Consider the following 22296-nt stretch of genomic DNA (forward strand, 5'->3'; position numbering starts at 1 on the left):
TGCTGCCATATACAGGGATATAACCTACCTATATACAAGGACATCATTCTCCTGTAGACACTAATTGCCTCCCTGATTTTTTACACATGACCTATACCCGCCTATGTAATTACTGCCTCCGCATACTTACCTTTCCGCAGCAGTGATTGTATCCTTATCCCTGCTGACCGTATAGCGGCTGTGTGCTCCCACGGAGGGAGACACTCTCTGCTCGGCAGTGCCCAAAATCATGTGGACACTGCATACCCTGCCCGTTTTGTATCTTCCTATACTTTGAGGTGTATCTGCATTCAACATACAATTGTAGCAGTTTCATTCCTCTATTGTAGCTCATAGCTACTGAGCTACATTTACCTAAGTTACATCAATTGATACTACTGGCTGCTGAGGCAGTTACTATACAGCGGTTCAATTACTGGCCCCTTACTCTATCACATTAGGCTGTTAATTTACAGTATGAGATTTTGATTACTTGTCATATAATCTCCCATGTGTATAATCAACATAGCTGGTACAGCAATGTAATTTTGATCACAGTCACAGTCCATGCTGTTTGATCTAATTTGAAACCCCTTTATTTTATATTCATTGATGACAATAAAGAATATTTTTAATATTACCACAATACTTTTGCTGTGATTGAGTGCTCACCTACTAGGTTTCTTTTCTCTCGTGTATGCAAATCTACCCTACCCAGTGAGCAGCTCACACTGACACTTCTCAGCTGTGCGGGGGCTTCCCTCTTTTATGTGTAGCTACCCTATTGGGAATACACTCTGCTTTCTGGGAGTAGTACCCCCTTACAATGTACTGCATACTTCGTCCATACATAATGGATCGGGAGCTTACTACGGAGCTTCCAGTGGGGCCGATCCGATTTAGTAGAGCTACTATTCTATGAACTCCTGCTAAGCACATGCTCACTGCTCTTCCCACATGAGAACAATCTTGGGCCATTACAATAGGTGCTAACTATATACACCCTGCACTAAAACACGCACTCGCCCTTCTAATCCTAGACCCTGGCTAAATTCCCACACGTGCCTGCTGCGTTCCTCCACTCGTTCCTCTAAACGCCTCTGGAGGAAATCATACTCTCGCAGACTTCCTTCACTACAAATGTATGCTATCCTGTTTCAACTCTGCCCTCTCACTAGCTAAACAAGCCTACTTTTCTTCACTAATCAACATGCACAAGTCTAACCCACACCGACTGTTCTCTGTCTTTGATACTCTACTCAAACCACCCTCAGCTGCCTCTCCTTCCTCCATCTCCGCTCAGGACTTTTCTGACTATTTTACGGAAAAGGTGGAATCCATACGTCAGAAAATCCCTCTGTTTCTTCCTCCCATCCCACACCTCTTCCTAACTCTCCTCCTGTCTTCCTTGACTCTTTTTCCACTGTCTTAGAGGAGGATGTGTCGCTGTTGATCGCCTCTTCTCCCTCTACCACTTTCCCTCTTGACCCCATTCCCTCCCATCTCCTAAAACCTCTTGCTCCTACTATAATCCCTACGCTCACACACATTTTTAACTCCTCCCTCTGCTCTGTAAAAAATGCTGTATGGTGCTCAAAAACATAGATCAAAAGCTGCAATAAAGTCCTTCAACAAAATAATTCCATGTGTAGAGATCCTAGGGGTACCAGGAGCATTAAACCAAACCAAAATCCTGTTGGATATAACACCTATTTCCACTATGGCACGATGGCCTGGATGGAGTTCCACTAATGTAAGTAACAACTCCCACTAGCTAGTGTCCAGTCAGATATATCGCTGTGGAACAATAAGGTGTAGGGTGTAAGAGTAATATAACTCACGGCTGGGTGGTCTTCCTGGTATACCTCCTCCGGTAGGTGCATCCGGTCTTCCAATGGTCACAGCAAACAATATAGGAAGGTTGGAGCACAACTGAATACAGGGTGGAAATCTATTCCAAAAGGACAATTCATACGACTTAGACGTATCTGTACGAACAATGAGGATTTTATAAAACAATCCCAAGAAATGCTATTAAGATTTGTTGAAAGAGGTTACCCACTCTCTGATTTGCAAACATCACTCAAAGAGGTTGCAAGTATGAACAGGAATGACCTTTTGACTAAGCAAGGTAAAACAAAAGAAAACTGGGAAGGGGCAGATCCGGTGTTTATAACTCAATATAGCACACAGGCTAACTGTATAAAGAATATTGTTAGAAAGCACTGGTCTACCCTATCCGCAGATCCACTGCTCCAAAAGGTATACTTAGGAGGGCCACGATTTGTCTTCAAGAGAGCTAAGACTATAGCCAATTATGTGACGAGAAGTCTTTTTTCATCAGTGCCAGGTCAGGATCGTAATCTCCCCACAGGTTGCTTCAAGTGTCTTAAATGTGTGTCATGCACACACATGGAGTCATGTAAAGAATTTGTATCTAACAGTACAGGGCAACGATTCCCTATAACATCTTTCATTAATTGCGATACCACATTCACAGTCTACCTCTTGGACTGTGGATGTGGTAAGCAGTACGTAGGACGTACCACCAGAGCACTGAAGGCTAGGATGAGGGAACATATAAGACTTATCAAATTAGGAGACTTGACCCATCCTGTCGCCCAACACTTCACAAACTGCAGATTGGGGAATATAAAAAATCTGAAATACAGGGGTATTGAACATATTCCTAAACCGATTAGGGGAGGAAACAGAACCGTCTCATTAGACAAGAAGGAACTATATTGGATCTTTACCCTAAATACTAAGATACCAAATGGTCTAAATTCAGATTGGGACCTCACTCCATTCTTGCATTAACAGGTTCGGATAGATAATACATAATATTGCTAAATCCATTGTCCACTTGTCAAGGCAATTATGCACTTATTGCTATAAAGAATTCTCTACTATACTATACCTAAACCTATATTACACATGGGGTGAGGAACAAGAGGATAACGGTGCTTAACATATTATACAGATGTGTTATTCATTTATACACATACGAGTATTTTCAATTTTATGCACTGTTTGGCATTACTTGTTCATCATCCCATGGTCATAAATATCAACTTATGTTTTGATTAAACCCTTAGGAGTTTCTTCACGGTTTCTTTTAACCATTTCATTACAGGTTTTTTGATCACACCTCTTGATCACATTCTCCCTTTTATGCATAAAATTAAGCAAAATTAAATTCATTAAATGAATAAAGAAATCATTAATCAGATACCCTACTCTGATATCATTACTTCTCATATATTTGTTTGTGCATTATGGGGGATAGAATGTCATGATCTATTATACAATGTTGTTTTAGTTTTCCCATTTATTCATCATAATATATACACATTATGTATATATATGATTTACTATTTTGGGATTTTAAAAGCGCTTATTTTGTGTCAGATTTATTTATTTTACTATTTTGTATGTTTGTATTTTGTAGGATGTGGAAGGATATTGTTTCTTTCCCCCTACGTCTTATCAGATAGGTTTTAATATGTTATAAAGGCATTGTGTAGCCAGGTCTTGTATGTATGTAGTTTTATTTGGATGCTTTAATAGGTAATTGTAAATTGTCAATAAAGTTTGTCATATCTGTATACACGCAGTGCGCGCTGACGTCACCGTTGCGCGACGCGCATGACGCGCCACTTGTGACGCGGCTAAGCGCCGAGCGGACGGGAGGTTTTGGCGGGAAACTAAGTGTATATCAGAGACCAGGTAAGAGGGGATCGATATGCACCTTGATAAAGAGCGTTGCTCGAAACGCGTTGGTGGGGGCCCGTGGGCTCACTGTAAGTTTATGGTTTGATCCATTAAACCTTTTTGGGACACACACTCTCTTGCAGATTGTTTTTTCCACCCTGTATTCAGTTGTGCTCCAACCTTCCTATATTGTTTGCTCCCTCTGCTCTGGAACCTTTCCATCCTCCTTCAAACATGCGAAAAAAATAGAGATTGCTTCCGAGGTTCACAGCACCTTCACTCAGCCAGTTGTATGAATATAAAAAAGTTTATTAGTAACCAGCATGAACACTCTAGAGTGTTCATGCTGTTGTACATTGCTGGTTACTAATAAACTTTTTTATATTCATACAACTGGCTGAGTGAAGGTGCTGTGAACCTCGGAAGCAATCTCTATTTTTTTCATCTGTGACGTCATATCCAGTTGGGGCACGCAGACGCCAGCAAGCAGAATCCCAGCACACAGAGCCTCCAGGATCAAGCTTACAGCCGCAAACAGGAACGGCTTTCAAGGGACCTCCAGGATCAAGCTTGCAGCCGCAAACAGGAACGGCTTTCAAGGGACCTCCACGCGATACACAGGGGAGACAGGTGAGGATATATTGGTAGCCGGGCCGTGATTTACTTGGGGGCGCCCCCTTGGGAGGTGTCCCCTTGTACCTCTAACCGGTTTTACAGTACCCCACTCCCCTTGTTAGTATCGGAGATACCCATATATTGCCTTATTACCTGCATCACCTATATACCGGCGTCAAACCTTCTTTCCTAAACACACTCCATAGTGCCTGGTAGTGGCCTCGATAATTGGGGTTACCCTATTTTTTCCTTCAAACATGCAACAGTCATGCCATTACTCAAAAACAGCAAGCTTGACCCTACCTGTCTTTCTAACTATCGACCTGTCTCCCTCCTGCCTTTTGCCTCTAAACTCCTTGAACGTCTTGTATTCTCTCGCTTGCTCCATTTTCTCAACACCTATTCTCTCCTAGATCCTCTACAATCTGGCTTCCGCACTGCTCACTCCACAGAAACAGCCCTCACTAAAATAACTGACGACCTCCATGCTGCCAAAGACAGAGGTCATCACACTCTGCTCATATTACTCGCCCTCTCTGCAGCATTTGACACCGTGGACCATCCTCTTCTCCTTCACATTCTCCATACTCTTGGTATTCAGAACAAAGCTCTATCCTGGATCTCATCCTACCTCTTCCATCGTACTTTCAGTGTCTCTTCTGCTAACACCTCCTCCTCCTCCTCTATTGATCTCTCTGTGTGGGTACCCCAGGGCTCTGTCCTGGGACCTCTTCTCTTTTCTCTGTACACACTCTCTCTAGGTGACCTAATAACCTCTTTTGGGTTTAATTATCACCTCTATGCTGATGACACACAAATATACTTTTCAACACCCGACCTTACACCTGCTGTACAAACCAAAGTTTCTGAATGTTTCTCTGCTATATCATCCTGGATGGCCCTCCGCCACCTAAAACTCAACATGGCTAAAACAGAGTTCCTCATACTTCCTCACAAACCTGGCCCTACTACCTCCTTCCACATTACTGTTGGAACTACGATCATTCACCCAGTAGCCCAAGCACGCTGCCTAGGGGTCACACTCGACTCCTCTCTCACATTCGCCCCTCACATTCAAAACATTTCTAAAACCTGTCGCTTTTTCCTCCGCAATATAACAAAGATATGCCCTTTCCTCTGTTGCTCGACTGCTAAAACTCTGACTCAGGCCCTCATTCTCTCCCGTCTTGATTAATGTAACCTCCTGCTGTCCGGCCTTCCTGCCTCTCACCTGTCTCCCCTACAATCTATCCTAAACGCTGCTGCCAGAATCACTCTACTCTTTCCTAGATCTGTCTCAGCATCTCCCCTCCTGAAATCCCTCTCCTGGCTTCCGATCAAATCCCGCATCTCACACTCCATTCTTGTCCTCACTTTTAAAGCTTTACACTCTTCTGCCCCTCCTTACATCTCAGCCCTAATTTCTCGTTATGCACCATCCAGATTATTGCGTTCTTCTCAAGGATGTCTTCTTTCTACCCCCTTTGTATCTCAAGCCCTCTCCCGCCTTAAACCTTTTTCACTGACTGCCCCACACCTCTGGAATGCCCTTCCCCTCAGTAACCGACTTGCACCCTCTCTATCCACCTTTAAAACCCACCTTAAGACACAGTTGCTTAAAGAAGCATATGAATAGTACTGTGGATATTCTGAACACATGATACATAAAGCTTGGCCCCCTGCAGACGCACTTACCAGAACTCCCTCCTACTGTCTCTGTACGTTCTCCCTACCTACCAATTAGACTTTAAGCTCCTCGGGGCAGGGACCCCTCTTCCTTAATGTTACTTTTATGTCTAAAGCACTTATTCCCATGATCTGTTATTTATATTATCTGTTATTTATTTTATTACCACATGTATTACTACTGTGAAGTGCTATGTACATTAATGGACATTAATAAAGACATACAATACAATACAATACAATATGGGGCATGTGCCTTTACTGAAAAAGAATATATAGGGATAGGACACTATTAATACACATATTTATATATATAAACTTAAACATATTTACAGGACTCAAGGTGAGGCCCTCTGCCAAAACTCTGAACCTGCTTCTAGAACATTGGTCACAAGACCTGCAAGGGAGTGTCAATCCCCTTCAGCACTAGAGTGATACCACCCAGTTAACCCATTGAGGCCATTAACACCTTACATTACTTCCCGAGAGTGGGACTACATATGTTGATAGGTTTAGTGAAGAAAATTACTGAATTGTCAGCTCTTCTGGTAAAAAAAAATGGTTTCGATTAACTAAGTGGTGCTAGGCGTTAGCGCTCCTTCAGATGCATTGGCCAGGAGTCATCAAAGCGTGATACGCACTATTGCCGCCGAATTGAAGATATCTACCATTGACTTAATGGTAGGTATCGCTGACTTGGCTGCAAAAGTGCGAATGATGACTCCCTGCCATTAAGGTCAAGGCTGTGTCCTACCCTTTATAGACCTGTCAGTGCAATAAATACAAATAATATAATTGCAGGGAACTGTATTTTTATTTGTAAGAGTGGAGATAAGAACCAATGGTCCTCCAATACCTAGGTGCAGGAGGGTTTCTGTCCAGACTGCATTAGGAGCTCCACCGATTAATTGTTCGCCACGTCTGTTAGGCTTGTCTTGCTCCTGAGCTGCTCGTCAGAGGTGTTAAGTCTGACTGTGGACTCAGTCAGCATGTCCATGACAACATCCAGCTGAAGCTTCAGATAATTGTTCTCCTCCATCAAGATCTTGTTCCTGGCCACCAGCTGCTTAACAGCTGACTTAGTTTGGATGTCCGAGCGGATGGAGTCCGAGCGGATTGAACCTTCAGTGACCCAGCTGCCATTGCGGAACACATAGCATAGCTGATTGTCCAGCTGGACTCTGGGGAGGCCGTAGTCCAGTCCCAGCTCATCCAGCCTTGAACGATGATTGAGCAAGTAGAGGGAGGACATGGAAGAGGTCTGCCGGACGGGACTCTTCTTAGGCTTGAACTTGCGGGAGGGGATACTGCTCTGGATAACGAAAGGACCACAGAAAATGTGACCATCCATGGTGCTCTGTGGTGGAAGTGGGAGGTAGAGAAAGTATGTAGAATGGTGGACTTCAGAATCACTTAATCTGTAAGAAGAAGAGTAAGATAAAGGGGTGTGAACCTTGGTTATGATCCTTAGACTAAGGAGTAGTATTATCATAAATAATGTATCACTCAGCATAATAGTTAGGACCAGTGGTATTTTGTAGGCAAACAATTATTTCTATCAAAATTACTCACACTGACGAGCTGAGAAGAAAAAAGTACACGTTTTATCAAAGCACCTTTCAGTGTGAAATGCGTCAGAGGATTTTTTGTTACCTGTTTTGTTGCATGATTATTTTATATTTAAAAAATTCCAATCTCTTCCGTCATGTTGTAACAGGGACTTATCCCTGTTTAAATAAAAGCCTTTAGTGGTCTGAGAAATCCAGCATAGAGCTGGTTAATTGCAGATAGTCAATTAACCAGCTCCACCTGGGTTATCAGAGGGTAAAAAAACCCTGCTGGGGACAGACCTAGAGAGACTCCTTAGCACAGTCATAACTGTGCTGACCGAGGAGATGATGCCGTGAGCACACCGGAGGGCTGTGTGCTGACAGCAAGAACCCAAGGGACCAGGCAACTATCCGGAACCAGAGACTGACCTGAAGTGCCACCTGCTTTGAGGTACCTCTTGAGACTTTGGGGTGACAGGCTGGTAAGGGGCTTTTCCTCCCAGTCTTGCAGAGAGGGACTGGGGAAGTGAGTTAGCCTTTACACAGGGATAAAAGTAGGAAAACGTGATGCACCACCAGAACAAAAATTGATGGAGAGAGGGTAACTTCAAAATTCAGCTTTATTCATTCATCGGGTCAAGATAAAAAAACGGAGCCGACATGTTTCGTGCCCACGCACTTTATCAAGGCTCCTTTATTTAAATCACAGATACAGTCTGTTACAGTACATAGGTGGACGGAAGTGTACAGTTATGGACTAAGAGTATTCAATGTGCCACTTCTATTTGCGTATTGTAGCTGGTTTGTGCAGGCTCTCAAGAAGAGCAGAACCAGGAAGGCACTATTGGTTTGCAAATGCTTTAACTGTAAGCCCAAGACTGATCATCTACAAAATTTAATTTGAACCTGGTTGGATACCTTTTTATCAAGACATTTAAGCTTTAAGAAGTTGACATTGTTTATTGACCATCACGAACTCTGTCTCAAAAACTGTTGTGATTATCTTTTTGAAGCCCCAGGTTTGGTCTTTTGGACTCTATTTTGCTTACACGGGGATAGGCTGTTTGTTTATTTTTTTTATTTTGGTATGCTGTGCATTGTTTAAAGGGACAGGCTAAATAAAGCCATGGTTTCATTTCCCCAAAACTGTCTCCCTGTGTGTACCTCTGCACATGTCTCTTACACACATCCTGCTTTTTTTATCGTGGTTGTGCACCGTCACCTTTCCGGGAAGGCATCTCATCCCGACGCTGCAGGAGGTTCCAGTATCGTGAGTTTCAAACATCATGTCTTTTGCATTTCATTTTTCTTTCAAGGGCCAGTGCTCTCTCATCAGTGTCACTTGGGGGTCTACGTGTAGGGGTGGGAGTCGGTGGACTCGCTGCAGCTACAGCCCTCTGACTATCCCTCCCCCTCATACCATGGGATATTTTCCTTCGATTGCACACATATATGCTTGACTCCAACTAATTACATGGAATGTATCTCATACTTCCCGCGGACCTCAAGATTTTTCTGCAGTTCTAATTGACTTATATATATGTAGTTACTATACTGTACCCTCTTATTGAGTTATGCAGCACTAGTTTCTGGACTATGTCCTATTACCCACTACTCACAATGACGAGACCCAAAAGGTCAAAACAGCTGTCTGTGAGTAGGCTTACTAGCTATGCACTTCTTTAACCCAGGCTGTGCTGAAAAGCTGTGTAAAGCGGCAGGCATAAGATTATAGGGTTTCATGTTAAAATGGACAAGAAGCAAAGAGTGACATACTGTGTGGTCATTTGCAAGTCATTGCCCAGGCCAGCATCTGGATGTTTTTTTTTTGTTTGTTTTTTTTGTTAACTAATTTTCCCTGGTGAGCCTCATGGTGCAGAACCAGAGCTGCAACTAAGAATTCTGGGGCACAGCTCAGCAGCTGTCAATCAATACGAGCTGGGAAAAATCTTGCCTCAAAATCCATAGCACTGCAGTGGGGTACTATGGAGGAGAGGGCCAAAGGGGGCATACAGGGGTTAGAGGCTCTGATTTTTTGGGCACTGGGACCCACTGCCCACCACTTACCGAGGAGACATTAGTAGGTAACATTTCATTCACCATTTATTTCAGCTGATCTATGGTCCCCGACTTCCTGGGTCTCCCCACTTCTTAATCACTGAATAGGTTTGTCTACTGAGAAAGAATGCCATGCAGCCATATTTGTAGTTTTTTTGTGTCAAAAACAGCACACACAAAAAATACAAATGAACTCTAGGGGGCCCTTCAGTTTGGGTTAGCGTAAAAAAAACTTTGGGTGGGATTGCTGCTTTAAAGTTATCATACTCTGCATTTAGGTTTGCCGGCAATAATAATAATAATATTTTTATTTTTTTTAAACGTTCTTTATACTGTATATCACTTTTATCCCAATGAGATGTAAAGCGCATCACACATTTAAAGCTAACAGCTACTTTAGTAAGAAAACATGCAGTTTTGGGGGCATTTTAATGCCACATCTACATTGTAGCAAGAGCAATCTGGCAATGTTTTTGCTTAGGGTGCAACGGAAGGAGGATGCATCTCCATCATCCACACTTTCTGACATCCTGACCTTCTCTTGAACACATACTTCTACACAAAGCCTGTCTAGGAATCTAATCAAAACTAGCTAGCAGCATAGTGCACTGTCTCCTTGCATAAACTTTTGCCCATGGAGACGTGTTGTGACAACACAGTCAGCAGAGCACACAGGAACAGAAGAATAACCACCGCAGCTAACCGGGAGCCACCCCCAACCACGTCCAATAACACTTAAGGGGGTAACGAGCTGCACTCGGGGGCCACGATGGAATTTGCAGAGAACTGAACCAGGAAGTAGGGTTCCAGGATCGAGGAAAGGTCCAGACGAGGACAGGGGTCCAGCAATGAAGAGGCTGTGAGGCAGGCACAGATCCAGGCAAACGGGAGGTCAGACAGTTACGGCTCATACATGGGAGATCCGGTAGAGAGAGAAGGGTCCAAATAGTAGGGGGTAAGTCCAGCAATGAACCACAGAGCCAAGCAGGCAGACAGGCAACAACAGAATAGGGCATAATCTGTTGCAGCAGCAAGGAGGGCAGCACTTCATGGGCTTTTATAGTCACAAACTTTAGGAGTGCAACAGATGCAAATCCAAAACAGATTTTAGGCATGAAAAATCTCAGCGCCCCTATAAAGGTAGAACCTTTTTTCAGATTGATGACGTCAACTTGTCTTCCCTGTTGGAAAAGTCCTCCAATATAGAAACGTAATTGAATAAATCGCTTTGGGACGCATAAAGGTCGCCATGAGCCTCCTTCAGGTAGGGCTGTGGTGTCTGTGTTTTTCGGCGTGTTCGTCAGGGATCCTCGGTGCTGTCCAATATACAGTCCCTCCGGCCACCCTTGCCCTACGTGTTTCACTGCTAACTTACAGCTTCTTCAGGGGCCCGAAAGAACACTGACACTACAGCTCTACCTGAAGGAGGCTCAGGGCAACCTGTATGCGTCCAAAAGTGATTTATTCACTTATGTTTCTATATTAGAGGACTTTCCAAAACAGAACAAAAGGTGATGTTATCTATCTGAAAAAAGGTTCTACCTTTATCGTGACCCTGAGATTTTTTGCGCCTAAAATCTGTTTTGGATTTTCTTCCACAGACTCTTGGAAAGTCTGATTCTTTGGAGAGGCGTTCTATCAAAGGATTCAAAGTATATTTATCTGTTTGAACATTATATCACTGTGAAGAAGCTGGCGCTTAATCGTTCTATTACCATTGCTCCTGGGTTAGAGAAGTATCCGGAACGGACAAGCATTCGGGACATGACAGTATCCCCCCCTTTAAAAGGCTGCATGCCCGCAAGGCCCAGGCTTGGTAGGCTAACATGAGGGAAATTAGTGGACAAACCTGGGCACATTCACATCAGTGACTGATTCCCAGGAACGGTTCTCCGGGCCATAGCCCTTCTAATTGACAAGGTATTCTAAGTGTTTGCGAGAGTCCAAAATGTGCCTCATCACATACTCTCTGGTACCCTTTTCGGGAACTACAGGTAGATCTTCTATAGGGAGATGTTCCAGATGGGCCAGGTCTGTTCCTTGAGCAATCTTCCTTTTGTATCCCCAGCCGATCTGTCCCTTACTGGGCCTCCCTGCGCTCCTCCTGCTCCTAAGTACCACTTGATGCTGCCATGCTGCAGCTTTTCTCCTGCACGCCTTACCCATGTGACACCACTCCAGCTCCACCCAAGGGCTGCACAGCATCTCGACGCCACACCCCGTGCTTCTCTCTGCAGTGGTCAGTCCATTTAGGCCTGCCACCCCTCCTCCTCGCTACCACCCTAGGTCCTTCCTCCATTCCCATTCTGGTTATCGCCTTGGAACCAGCCCGTGGGAGGTGGGGGTTAGAGGGAGGTGGGCTGCTGCTCTCCTCACCATCCTCCCTCTCTCTCTTCATCTGCTTCCTTGGATTGCCTGCAGACACAGAGTTGTGACTCAGCTTCTCTGGAGTCCTTTATCTTCTGGCCCTCGTAGGTGCTGCAACCAGATCTTCCTCAGCAGCCTTCACCCCACCTATGCTATCATCCCCTGAGGCCTTATCATCTGTTCTAAAGTGTCCCCTCCACCACGCCCACCATCGCGCAGAGCCTGCTCCTACACCAACCCTAACAATCTCTCCAAATCCCAAGGTGACATCTCCCCACAACCTGCACCCTTCTTTGGGCACTCCTGCTCTGTCCTGATGTTGCCTGACCTGTACATACTCTTAAAGGTAAGTAAAATAGCTAAACAACTAAACTAATCCCCCACACTACATCTCCAACTTCTCACCTAGTGCTACCTAAAATGGCTGACCCTGCAGCCCAACTAACAAGACATCTAATCCCACGCCTAGCATCAACTAACCAATCCTAGTCATCCTTCAAAATCGTAACTCTTAACCATCTGCAGGGTTTCATCACTATAGTCATGAGCCCACTCCTTATAGTTAACGGGCTCATGCTTATGCATTGGGGCTATTTTTATGGATTTTATGTACACTCATGTTCACCACCAGTAAATAACTTTTTGTGTGAAGTAGGATAGGTTAAGACATAAGGAACATGTCTGCCTAAGAAAATCATAGCATCTGCTATATATTTTGGAAAGATGTTTGTCTGTTTGCTATGCATTTGGACACCTCTTAAAATATCGTAACCAAATTTAGCATGATGGTTTCTGAGATCAAGGAGCAGGTTTTTGTTTATGTTCATATACAATTCACAAATTAGATCACTGATGACATCACATATGACATCACAAATGACATCTGCAATGACATAACTGAAGACATCATGTGACATGTTCCTGTCATACAACCCTCAAGCTACCACTTCATCTTGGTCACACTGAAAATTCAATTTGCAACATTAGCAAAGATACAGGAGCCGCCAAAGAGTACAATGTCCCACAAACACTCATTACAGACTCTTGATCGAACACTTGAGGACCTCAGAGGCAATGAAACTATTATGGGTGGAGTTGTTGTTGTTTTAGCAGGGGATTTCACATTAAGAAACTAAAACATTTAATTATCCATTTATAAATCTCAATATTTTTCGGTTTCCTACAATTCTTGAGAAATGCCAGGTACTTTCAGCTAGTACTTAACAAAATTGGAAATTGATGACAAAAACTTTAATATATTGCAGAGTTTTTCCAATAATGGATATACCCATTTTGGTTTTTAAAATGTTCCACTTACATTTTTCCACATATATTTTTAGGCATCATGTGATGTACCTTTCCCTGTTTCTTTTATTAAAGAACTATAATAGCATATGCCAGTACTCTCCTGGACTTTTTACATTCGTATACTGAGGGAGAGTGGGTGTGATTATTTATGGGTGGGTTCGGGCGGTGTTTTAATTGCAGATAAAAATTGATAACATGTCCATCGGTATTTCGACTATTCACAAATAGTGGGAACTGGGAAGCTCTGACCACAATCTTTCTGGTAAACAATAAAAGAGATGGGTTTGAGAACTGTCTCCAGTTTACTGTGACAAGCCAAAGACCATCTTACCTGTTGGTCTTTTCTTCTTCCTCCGATGTGGATGTCTATGTTGCAGATAAAGCTTCCATGGTAACAGCATCTCCAGTTAGAGTTCCATCAGATCTCTGTGTCAGAGCCATAGTTCCAATCCATCTCTGTATTCTGGAATCTAATGTGCCTCATCGCATTGCATTCTACTGTATACCCATCAGAAAACTCAGAAGAAGTTATTTTATTCTGTACCTGCAAACTATTGTTTTTATAAGCTGCATTCTGTGACCAAAAAAAAAAAAGACCCCAAAATACTTAGGAAAGGTTTAAACATTGTCACATTTCAATTTCTCTGGAGAAAATATTCTAGAATGAGAAATCAAGCACTTAAACTGGAGGGCACTAGATGCATGGATGCTACCCCAGCAAAATAGAGGGCAAATCATTTGAAAATATATATTGTGTAGAGTTAAGAAGTAAGGAAATGGGAAATATCAGCCAGAGTTTAAGAGGGGTCAAAGGTTTTTATGGGTAAGAAGATGACCAAGTGGTTTTTACGTGCCATCAAGGGATCTCTTTCTTAATTGGTGACTATCTATGTTAGCACCTGTGCTCATAGGAGTTGTGTTTTTGTAGAGAAAAGGGCACCTGAACACTAAACAAAGACAAAATGATACCCAAACTACAATAAACAATCCAGCTTTCAAGAAGGAAAATCAGAACAAGCAAAGAGCTTCTGCCAGTCTGTATTCCAGTGCTGTTAATCATTTCCCGTCACTGTATGAGTTACCCCAATAACCAGTGTTCGACAAACCTATACATTTGCTTGCCCCGGGCGAGTGGATTTAACATCGTGGCGAGCTCCTATTGGCCCAAGCAGCACATGTTTGGTACTAGGTGGCGAGTAGATTTTTTGGTGATTTGTCAACCACTGCCAATAACAATAACCCAGGATAGGAGAAGCAGCAACAGATAAGACATTACAATACCTAGGAGCAATCCAGAGAGCACTGTAGCACTGTAGCACTGAGAGCCAGTAACACATATGGATTCTCCCCATACAGTCTTATTGTGAGCGATCAGTCTTCCCATATTCTAATGGACTTCTTTGTACTATTTCATACTGTTGAACTTTTGCCTGGCCCCATTGCCACAATTGAACATGCTGTCAAGCACCTTCCTAGTGCTGGAGAAGAGATCAGCTCCATTCAAATAAATAGGATAAAATCTTCTCTGCCACAGGGAAGAGGCTTTACTTATTGAATAAGGGCATTGGTCTCAGCAAAGGTGACCCTGCTCTCACTTATTAAGTCGTAGCACTTGTTCAGTGTCTCTTCAAAACATTCTACTCTCTCTTCCCTGTCGTTGTTCCACACTGCTCCGTGCTATGGCATTTTCCCTTCGTGTACATTTCTAGTTATTTTTTTTCCTGTATTTCATTTATATCTAGGCTAAATATTCCCTACCTGTCTCTACCTGCACACAGCCCTCCCCATCTTCTTCGCAGTGACATCAATCAGCTGTGAAGAACTCAAGCTACTGGATTAATGACTGACAGCCAGGCCATCTCAAAATGGCTACTACTCGGATCAACTAACAATGCACTGCTTAGTTTTCAAATCAACTAGGATTGGAAAGAGAGCATTCTTGGCAGAAGGGCCCAAGCTTTGTCAACATAAGGAAAGCTCCCACCTTCCAAGCTTTCAAATTGTAAACTTCACTGATTTGGAGAAGGGTATCTAGGACCATATTTACTACGGAGTGCTGCTGCATAACACACCTTCAAGCATGGCTCAGTAAATAGGACCCTTTGCAGACTATTCACTTAAATGGGGCCATACCGTATCTTCCCGTATACGGGGTGTTGTATGTGGTATGGGTGGGCACTTTCCCTTCCATTTTGGTTTGGCGGGGTAAAAAAAGCATTTGGTTCTGATTTTGCTAAAACTCAATTTATTTGGTTAAAGTTTTGGATTTTTTTTTCCAAATTATGAAAAAAAAGGTCAAAATACGCAAGGAAATGCTTAAAAAAAAAAATCTTAATTGTTTGAAAAGAAGTCCATGAGATTACCTTATAGTCCAGTTAATCAAGGTAGGTAAAGACTCTCCTCTTAGGTCACATAGTCCACAGTAACAATAATAACCCTTTGTGATGGACCATGATGGGTCTGAAACATTTGTTCTCTCTGATCGCTCCTAATATGTCATTAATAATTGTAATAACTATGAAGCAGTTTCCAGCGGGTCTAAAAAGAGACAGAGTCATGTCATAACTCATGTCAAGTAAAACCTTCTTCTTCTACAGCAGAATTTTAATCACACGCATGTCTTGTTGCCTTGCAAATAATAACAAGGATGGGTGTTTGGCTACATAGTGTGAATGGTCTCCTCCTATCACAGGTCTTTAGCTGGTATGAAGAAAGACAGGATCTCCCACCCAAGATAATGTGAGAAGAGCACATGTAGGATGCCAGCTGCAGATTGACCCAATAGCACCAACAGGAATCCAGCATTCATATACATAGGACCCAACCTGGAAGAAAAAAAGGAGAGAGACTAAGACAATAGAAATAGCATAAGAAGCGTAGGAAAGAAAAAGGTTGGCGGGAGAGCAAAATACAGAGTATAGCAGTTTGTTCATATGATTATTACTTTCTGTGTAAGTGATGCCTTAGTAATTCACATTTAGAACCTTTATGGGTAAGTTATAAAAATGTAAATGTTAAAGGCTTCCTATTCATTTTAAACATGGATGTTTCCCTAGAGCTTTTGAACGACAATTGACTGGAGCAGTTATGGGGACCTATGGAAGACATTGAGATGCCAGGATCCGTGTCTTTGTTGCACCATGTGCGGTAGAGGGCTTTTTCACTTTCTGTTTTTTACACACTATAACCTTATTGTGTCTGGTTTGCAACTACTGTATAAGATTCACAATACAGGACTAGTATCTAGGCTCAAACTAGTAAGACAAAAAGATGTAACATCGTCATTGACTGGGTTTTCGGATTCTATTCTTCGTTATCAAAAACTTTATTAAAAAAAGGGATGGAATACAGCAGAAAAAAGGTCCACCTTGTCATCCATGTTTGAAGTGACTGAGGCCTAGATGCACAAAACTATGTAAACTCAGGGCTCATAACGTGACGTTACCTGATATCGGAACGGATGTTACTGTATGTTCCCTGAGTTAACTCTGTATCCACAAAGCAAATTACGTGAAAATACAACTTCCTTTCTTCATCCAATTAGAAAAGGGTCAATGTCACTTTATTGTAGGATAACGATGTGTTATCTTACGTCACGTTGAGTAGCATAACGGAGCTTATTGCATTTAGACCTAAACAGAGGCACACTGGGTGAGTTTATTTGTATGACATTACCCCAAATCCTTGTCCGTGCTTTAATCACTGTATTACAAATAACAATGGTGTCAATGAAGCAGGCCTGGGGATCTGTATGAGTTATGCAAATGCATTCTCGGTTCCCTTTGCTTGTACCTTTCTGTAATTATGGAAGATGTGCTGAATAAACATTATTCCTCTCACATCAATCTCTTATTATGCGATATGTCCCTTTGCCTTTAAGACATTTTTCAGGTTTTGCGCTTTGGGACATCTGTCTTGCCCCCCACCTCCCAACAGTAGATGTAGTGCCCAGTATCATCTGCAAATTAATCCAGGCTACGCTACTGAGTTGCTGCAGTGGATAAATGTAGCATCAAGGAAGTACACCAACAAGCATAAGAACATTATTGGACCTACAGAGTGGAATTCATGTTAGTTTGGCCATGCACTGAAGGCATCTGTGTATGTACAGAATGGCACATTCCATCACGTTTTGGCCCTGCCTCGTTGCATAGTCTTTGCTTAAGTGGACACCGAGCCCAGGGACTGACTGTATACCAAGGGCCTCTTCTACCATGGGGTTGTGTATAGACTGGAGATGAAAGTGCAAACTTTTCTCCTAAATTTGCGAACCTGGCAAAATTGTCCGGTTTTGTTAAACTTCCAAAACTCTAACTTTTTTTTTAAAGTTTTTTTAAACTTTTTTTTTTAATTTTGCAAGTTAAATTCTCAACAGTCTAAAAATATATGGGTGTGAGGATCGGTCGCAGGCGTCGCTCCCGAGATGGCACCAACTGCAGACGCCTCAGCTATGGGCTTCTCTCCCTTTATATTCTCACCTATTGCTGCTGCAATTTGGCTGAGCATAGATATTCTTTCCTTGTGACGACGTGCTGGTCGCAAGCACTTTATATCGCCTGTCCTGCCTTGCCTTGCTGCTTCGCGGTGTTTTATCTTGCAGTTCAACTGAACCTTGGCTTTTCTCTACAACGATCCTGATTCTCTCCAACCCTCGACTACGGCTAGTGACCCCAACGATCCATACCTTCTCTTATCCTTGACCACGGCAAGTTATACTATGATCCTCCCTTCTCCAATCCTGACCCGGCTACCCACGACTACGACTCTGCATTCCGGACGCGAACCTCGCGGCTTCAGGCCAGTGTTTCTATATCCCCACCTCAGTCTCGCGGTCCAGTCCAGTTTGTGGCGGGCGCCCGTCACAATGGGTTAGGGAAGAGGTAGGGAGAGAAATCTCATGGTAGATTCTTCTCCGGTGGAATACCAATTGTAATTTTTGACCATTCATCTTAGGCTAGAAGGTCCTATCCAACTTTTTGATGAAGCTCAAACGTTTTACGAAAGCGTGAGCAAAACGGGCTAAGCTAATTTGGCAAGTTCTCACATCTCTACTACAGTGCATTACAGGACAGCTGTGCCGCATGTGCTTTGTAAAGGACATCCTGCTCTTTGTCAGGAACTGTTTGATTTTGAAGTGGGAAACGCTGACACCATAATATATATTAGATAATAAAGTATTAAAAAATATATCTGTGTCTATTGTTTGGGCTATATTCTTTTCTAAGCCCTATTGGGCACTGTATTGTAATATAGCCTTGATATTTTGAAGACAGAAGGTAGTCACCTTGCATTTGTGATGTTATATATGACCCCAAAGTACATTCAGATTAATTATTAATAGCTCTGGCTTCTTGTACAGAAGGTTGCTACCTTTGCAAAAGGGTTAATTTTAGGTGAAGCTACTGCTCCAAAGGACTCTTTCATGTCACTGTATTGCAGTAAGTGTCAGGGAAGGAGCTCACAACCCATTTACAACTCAGTCCCAGAGTGAAAAACAAGCAACAGGAAGCAGCCAGGAAAAAGACCTCAGCTGGTGCCAGGGAAAACATAGAAACCGGCTCTGATTGAGGGGATGTTTTTCCTCACTGGTTGAGGCTATTCACAGTCAGAGCAACGGAAGAAAAACAACAACACTGCGTGGAGAGTCCAGAGTCTGATCCTATGGGACCAAGCCCCAGTACATTCACAGATGTCAGCTTGCGGCATTGTTATCTAGCACGTTTATCAGGTGTCTTTATGTCTCTGTACCTCAGGCAATGTCAGACTGGGGTATCAAGGGGCCACCCAGAGTAAGTGCTGGTAGGGCCTACTGTAAAGTCATTATGGACAAAAAGAAAAGATAATAGTGCATGCATACATACATAAATGCGCTCATAAATATATACACATACGTGCACTGGTAGATACAGAGCAGACTGTCTAAGACATATATACACTGATAGACAGGGCTGCCGATGGGGTAACAGTTATCCTGGGTATGACGGGCACGGAACCTCATTCACACAGAGACTGTCAAGGGAAATTACCCAGAGACAATGCAAGATTGAGTGAGTCTCCTAGGCATTCTGGGAGATTTGGACAGTCAGAGCGGGCCCACCGGCAATTTTGCAGAGTGCACTTCACACCAATTACAAGTCTAGCCTCAGGCCACACGATTAAATGATATGTTCTGCTTGTCAGAGCTTGCAAAATTCTATGTACAGCAATGTGTAAATTGTCAACACCCTATAAGAAATACATATTGTTTATAAGCTGAAATAAATGTTATTATAACGTCATCTAGTAACATTTCATAATGACCGTTTTAAGGCCAAGGGCACCCCGAAGTCTAGTAACCATATATTCATTTACTTATTACATTACAATTCAAGGATTGCAATGGAAGTGGTGAAGTATCACTTCTCTCTATCTGAACAATCTGAACATTTCTCAAAAATTACATAATGATCAGGGTGAAAAATAAAGTAAATTACAAAGGATTTTGACCAATTAGGTAGAACTGCGTCATAAGCCACTTTGTAAATTACCTGCCCTGGGATGATGATACGTAGCCCTTGAAGTATCGGTAACGAAAAAAAAGGTACAGTTGACCGTTGACTGCAGCAGCTCCTGGGGAAGAAACACAGGGCACTCACAGGGGACAGATTATGCACAGAGGATTGTGCTCTTTCAACAGTAAGGAAATACCTTGTAGAAAAGTCCATGACCTTGGCAGTTATCCGAGTCACTAGTATGGTCAGGTGCACCCTACCTTGGAAAAGTCTCTTTGACTCCGTAAATCAAGAGCATTATTATCATCATAATCGTCAACATTTATTTATGTTTGACGAACTAATATATATAGTGCAGTACAAAGGGGGTGACAAAAAAAAACATTTAAAAAAAATACAATTCTACCTAGTTTGCACATACTGTTCCAAAATATAGCAAAAAGACCTTAAGCGCAAACTCCTGTGGGAATCAACAAATATAAAGTGCAAGTAAATGTGCAATAAATGCAATAAATTTCCACTCACTATGATGTTCGGAGGAATAAGATCAGACAAGCTGATCTTAGCTTGGTGGATTGGTGGATTGGTGGATAGGAGGATTGATCATTCAGGAACTCCCCAGTTACATAAAACAAAGAGGAAATATATAGCACAGCACAGTTTATAAGATAAAATGAAGTGAGCAGTGAGCCCAAATACAAACACATCGCCACAGAATAAAAAAAAGTGTTGTGACCACTCTGGGTCCAAGGCGTCGGCGCTCTGCTCACAGGCAGCAGATGTGGCAGCTGCAGGCACTCTGCTTCCCTCGGTCTCACAGGTCTCGCAGGCAAATCACACTTCCGGGTTCCCCCGGCAGACGACATCACCGCGTTGACCAGCCAATGGGAGCCTGCAATCCGGCCACAGGTCCAGTAGTGCAGAGAACAGCAGGCACAGTGCTTCAAGACTAACACAGGCCCACCCAGGGTCCACTTCTTGTTATTTTATAAACTGTGCTGTACTATATATTTCCTTTTTGTTTTATGTACCTGGGGAGTTCCTGAATTACCAATCCTCCACTAGATCAGCTTGTCTGATCTTATTCCTAAAATAAGTAAACGAGGTTTGGTGAGGTAAGGTGCTCAAAGTGTACTTTACATAGGAAGGAGGGGAAACACACTCTGGGTATTGAGACATTAATAAATGTAACACTGAGTATAAGTAATGGGGCACCAGATACCCTGAAGGTTGGGGTAGGTAGTCCAGAGACAGCCTCCCCTACCTCATTGGGCTAGCCCTAGGTACTCACAGTATTAACTGGTCACCAGAGTCTCCCCTCCACCGCGTGCTGCTGAAATGAAATGGGGTCCAGCAATGTAGAAAAGAGTGCAGCGCACCGCGATCCAAATGAAGAACAGGTCTGGCCAAAAATAGTATCTTTAATGAGGAATCATAAAAGCAAGGGATGCAACCCTTCTACGCGTTTCGTGTCTTCTTGATAAAGTGCCAGACACGAAACGCGTAGAAGGGTTGCATCCCTTGCTTTTATGATTCCTCACTAAAGATTAGCATTTGAGTTTGACATGCTTGCTTTACGGGGTGGAGATAGGATTAAAATCCTCCACCAAAGAGAAGCAAACTGGATTCTTACTCTTAATACGTTGCAGCCCAATGAACTGAATGTCGATTGGGATCTAAGATGTTTTCTATGATTGCATTTTTTTCTAAAAGTTTACTCATATATTGTATTTTTATACATATGATAATGTTTATTATGTTATGAATACTTCTGCTCTCCTTGCCCCCCCCTTTTCATCCTTTCCCCTCTTTTTTGCCCCCCCCCCCCTTTTCTTCCCCCTCCCTCCCCTCCTTTCCTTCCCCTCCCCTCCTCCTTTTTCCCATTTGTTTCTTTTGGGATCTGTGATTCATTAGAAATCTTATTCTACAAAGTACTATACAATTATAAGTACAAATATTGAAAGATCATGTTTCATTAGACCCAACTATTTGCAACATTTATTAACTTTATATGTTTTTATCTTCATTTTTATTAATGTTTTCAGCTAATTAGTACCATCAAGAGATTGCTTAAATTCGTTTTTCAAACATAAAATAAGAAAATTAGAACATTATCTTTCATGTTTAATTCATGTGGTTACTACATGCTCATTATGCGATCACTGAGACAGATGTGTTTTCTCCTGAGGTCCACAGATGTTACAAATTAAATTAAGTCCCTGTTCGCGGGGTTTGTGCTTTAAATGTTGGGCTTGCAGGCACCCTCCTCACTCCTAGACGAAGCGCCAATAGAGCATGAAACGCGTAGAGGAGGAGGCTGTGCTGCAGCCTGCTGTTCCATCTGTGTGTTTTCAATAAAGCTACGGTGTTCAAACTCGGGACCTGACGTCATTGGGCTGTATGTTGTTGCTCCGGATTCACCCCTTTCCTTCCATTTGATTAGCAGCACCTGTCTGCTACTTAGCATCTTAATTCCTATGGAAGCAGTAAGGGTGTACTTAGTTTTTCACACATGGCTTCTCCATTTT

At 42.7% G+C, this 22296-nt stretch overlaps 2 protein-coding genes across 6 annotated transcripts in view; both read right to left on the minus strand.

Moving 5' to 3' along the window:
• Positions 1 to 6786: 6786 nt before the first annotated feature.
• On the minus strand, positions 6787 to 14701 carry CBY3 (chibby family member 3). Its single transcript, XM_075599024.1, has 2 exons — positions 13609 to 14701; positions 6787 to 7412 (listed from the first exon to the last, which is right to left on the minus strand). Exon 2 carries the CDS (start codon positions 7343 to 7345, stop codon positions 6899 to 6901), a length of 447 nt encoding a protein of 148 aa, XP_075455139.1. The 5' UTR covers positions 7346 to 7412; positions 13609 to 14701; the 3' UTR covers positions 6787 to 6898.
• Positions 14702 to 15481: 780 nt separating this feature from the next.
• The window catches only part of LOC142495915 (leukotriene C4 synthase-like), an 88883-nt gene continuing 82068 nt past the window's right edge, over positions 15482 to 22296 (minus strand). For 3 of the 5 annotated variants that reach the window (XM_075602039.1, XM_075602037.1, XM_075602038.1), the window contains 2 exons: positions 19805 to 19886; positions 15489 to 16102 (listed from right to left, as the gene is read on the minus strand). In XM_075602039.1, the coding sequence (XP_075458154.1) occupies positions 15964 to 16102; positions 19805 to 19886 (221 nt within the window). In that variant the 3' untranslated portion in view covers positions 15489 to 15963. Of the gene's footprint in view, positions 16103 to 19804; positions 19887 to 22296 lie in introns of all 5 variants that reach the window. The other 2 variants (XM_075602036.1, XM_075602035.1) reach the window with 2 other exon arrangements.

The sequence above is a fragment of the Ascaphus truei genome, chromosome 5 (genome assembly GCF_040206685.1).
Source record: "Ascaphus truei isolate aAscTru1 chromosome 5, aAscTru1.hap1, whole genome shotgun sequence".
Lineage (NCBI taxonomy): Eukaryota > Metazoa > Chordata > Amphibia > Anura > Ascaphidae > Ascaphus > Ascaphus truei.

What these genes read in the sequence shown, in the direction of transcription:
- CBY3 (XM_075599024.1), bottom strand. Translation starts at nt 7,345, where the DNA reads ATGGATGGTCACATTTTCTGTGGTCCTTTCGTTATCCAGAGCAGTATC.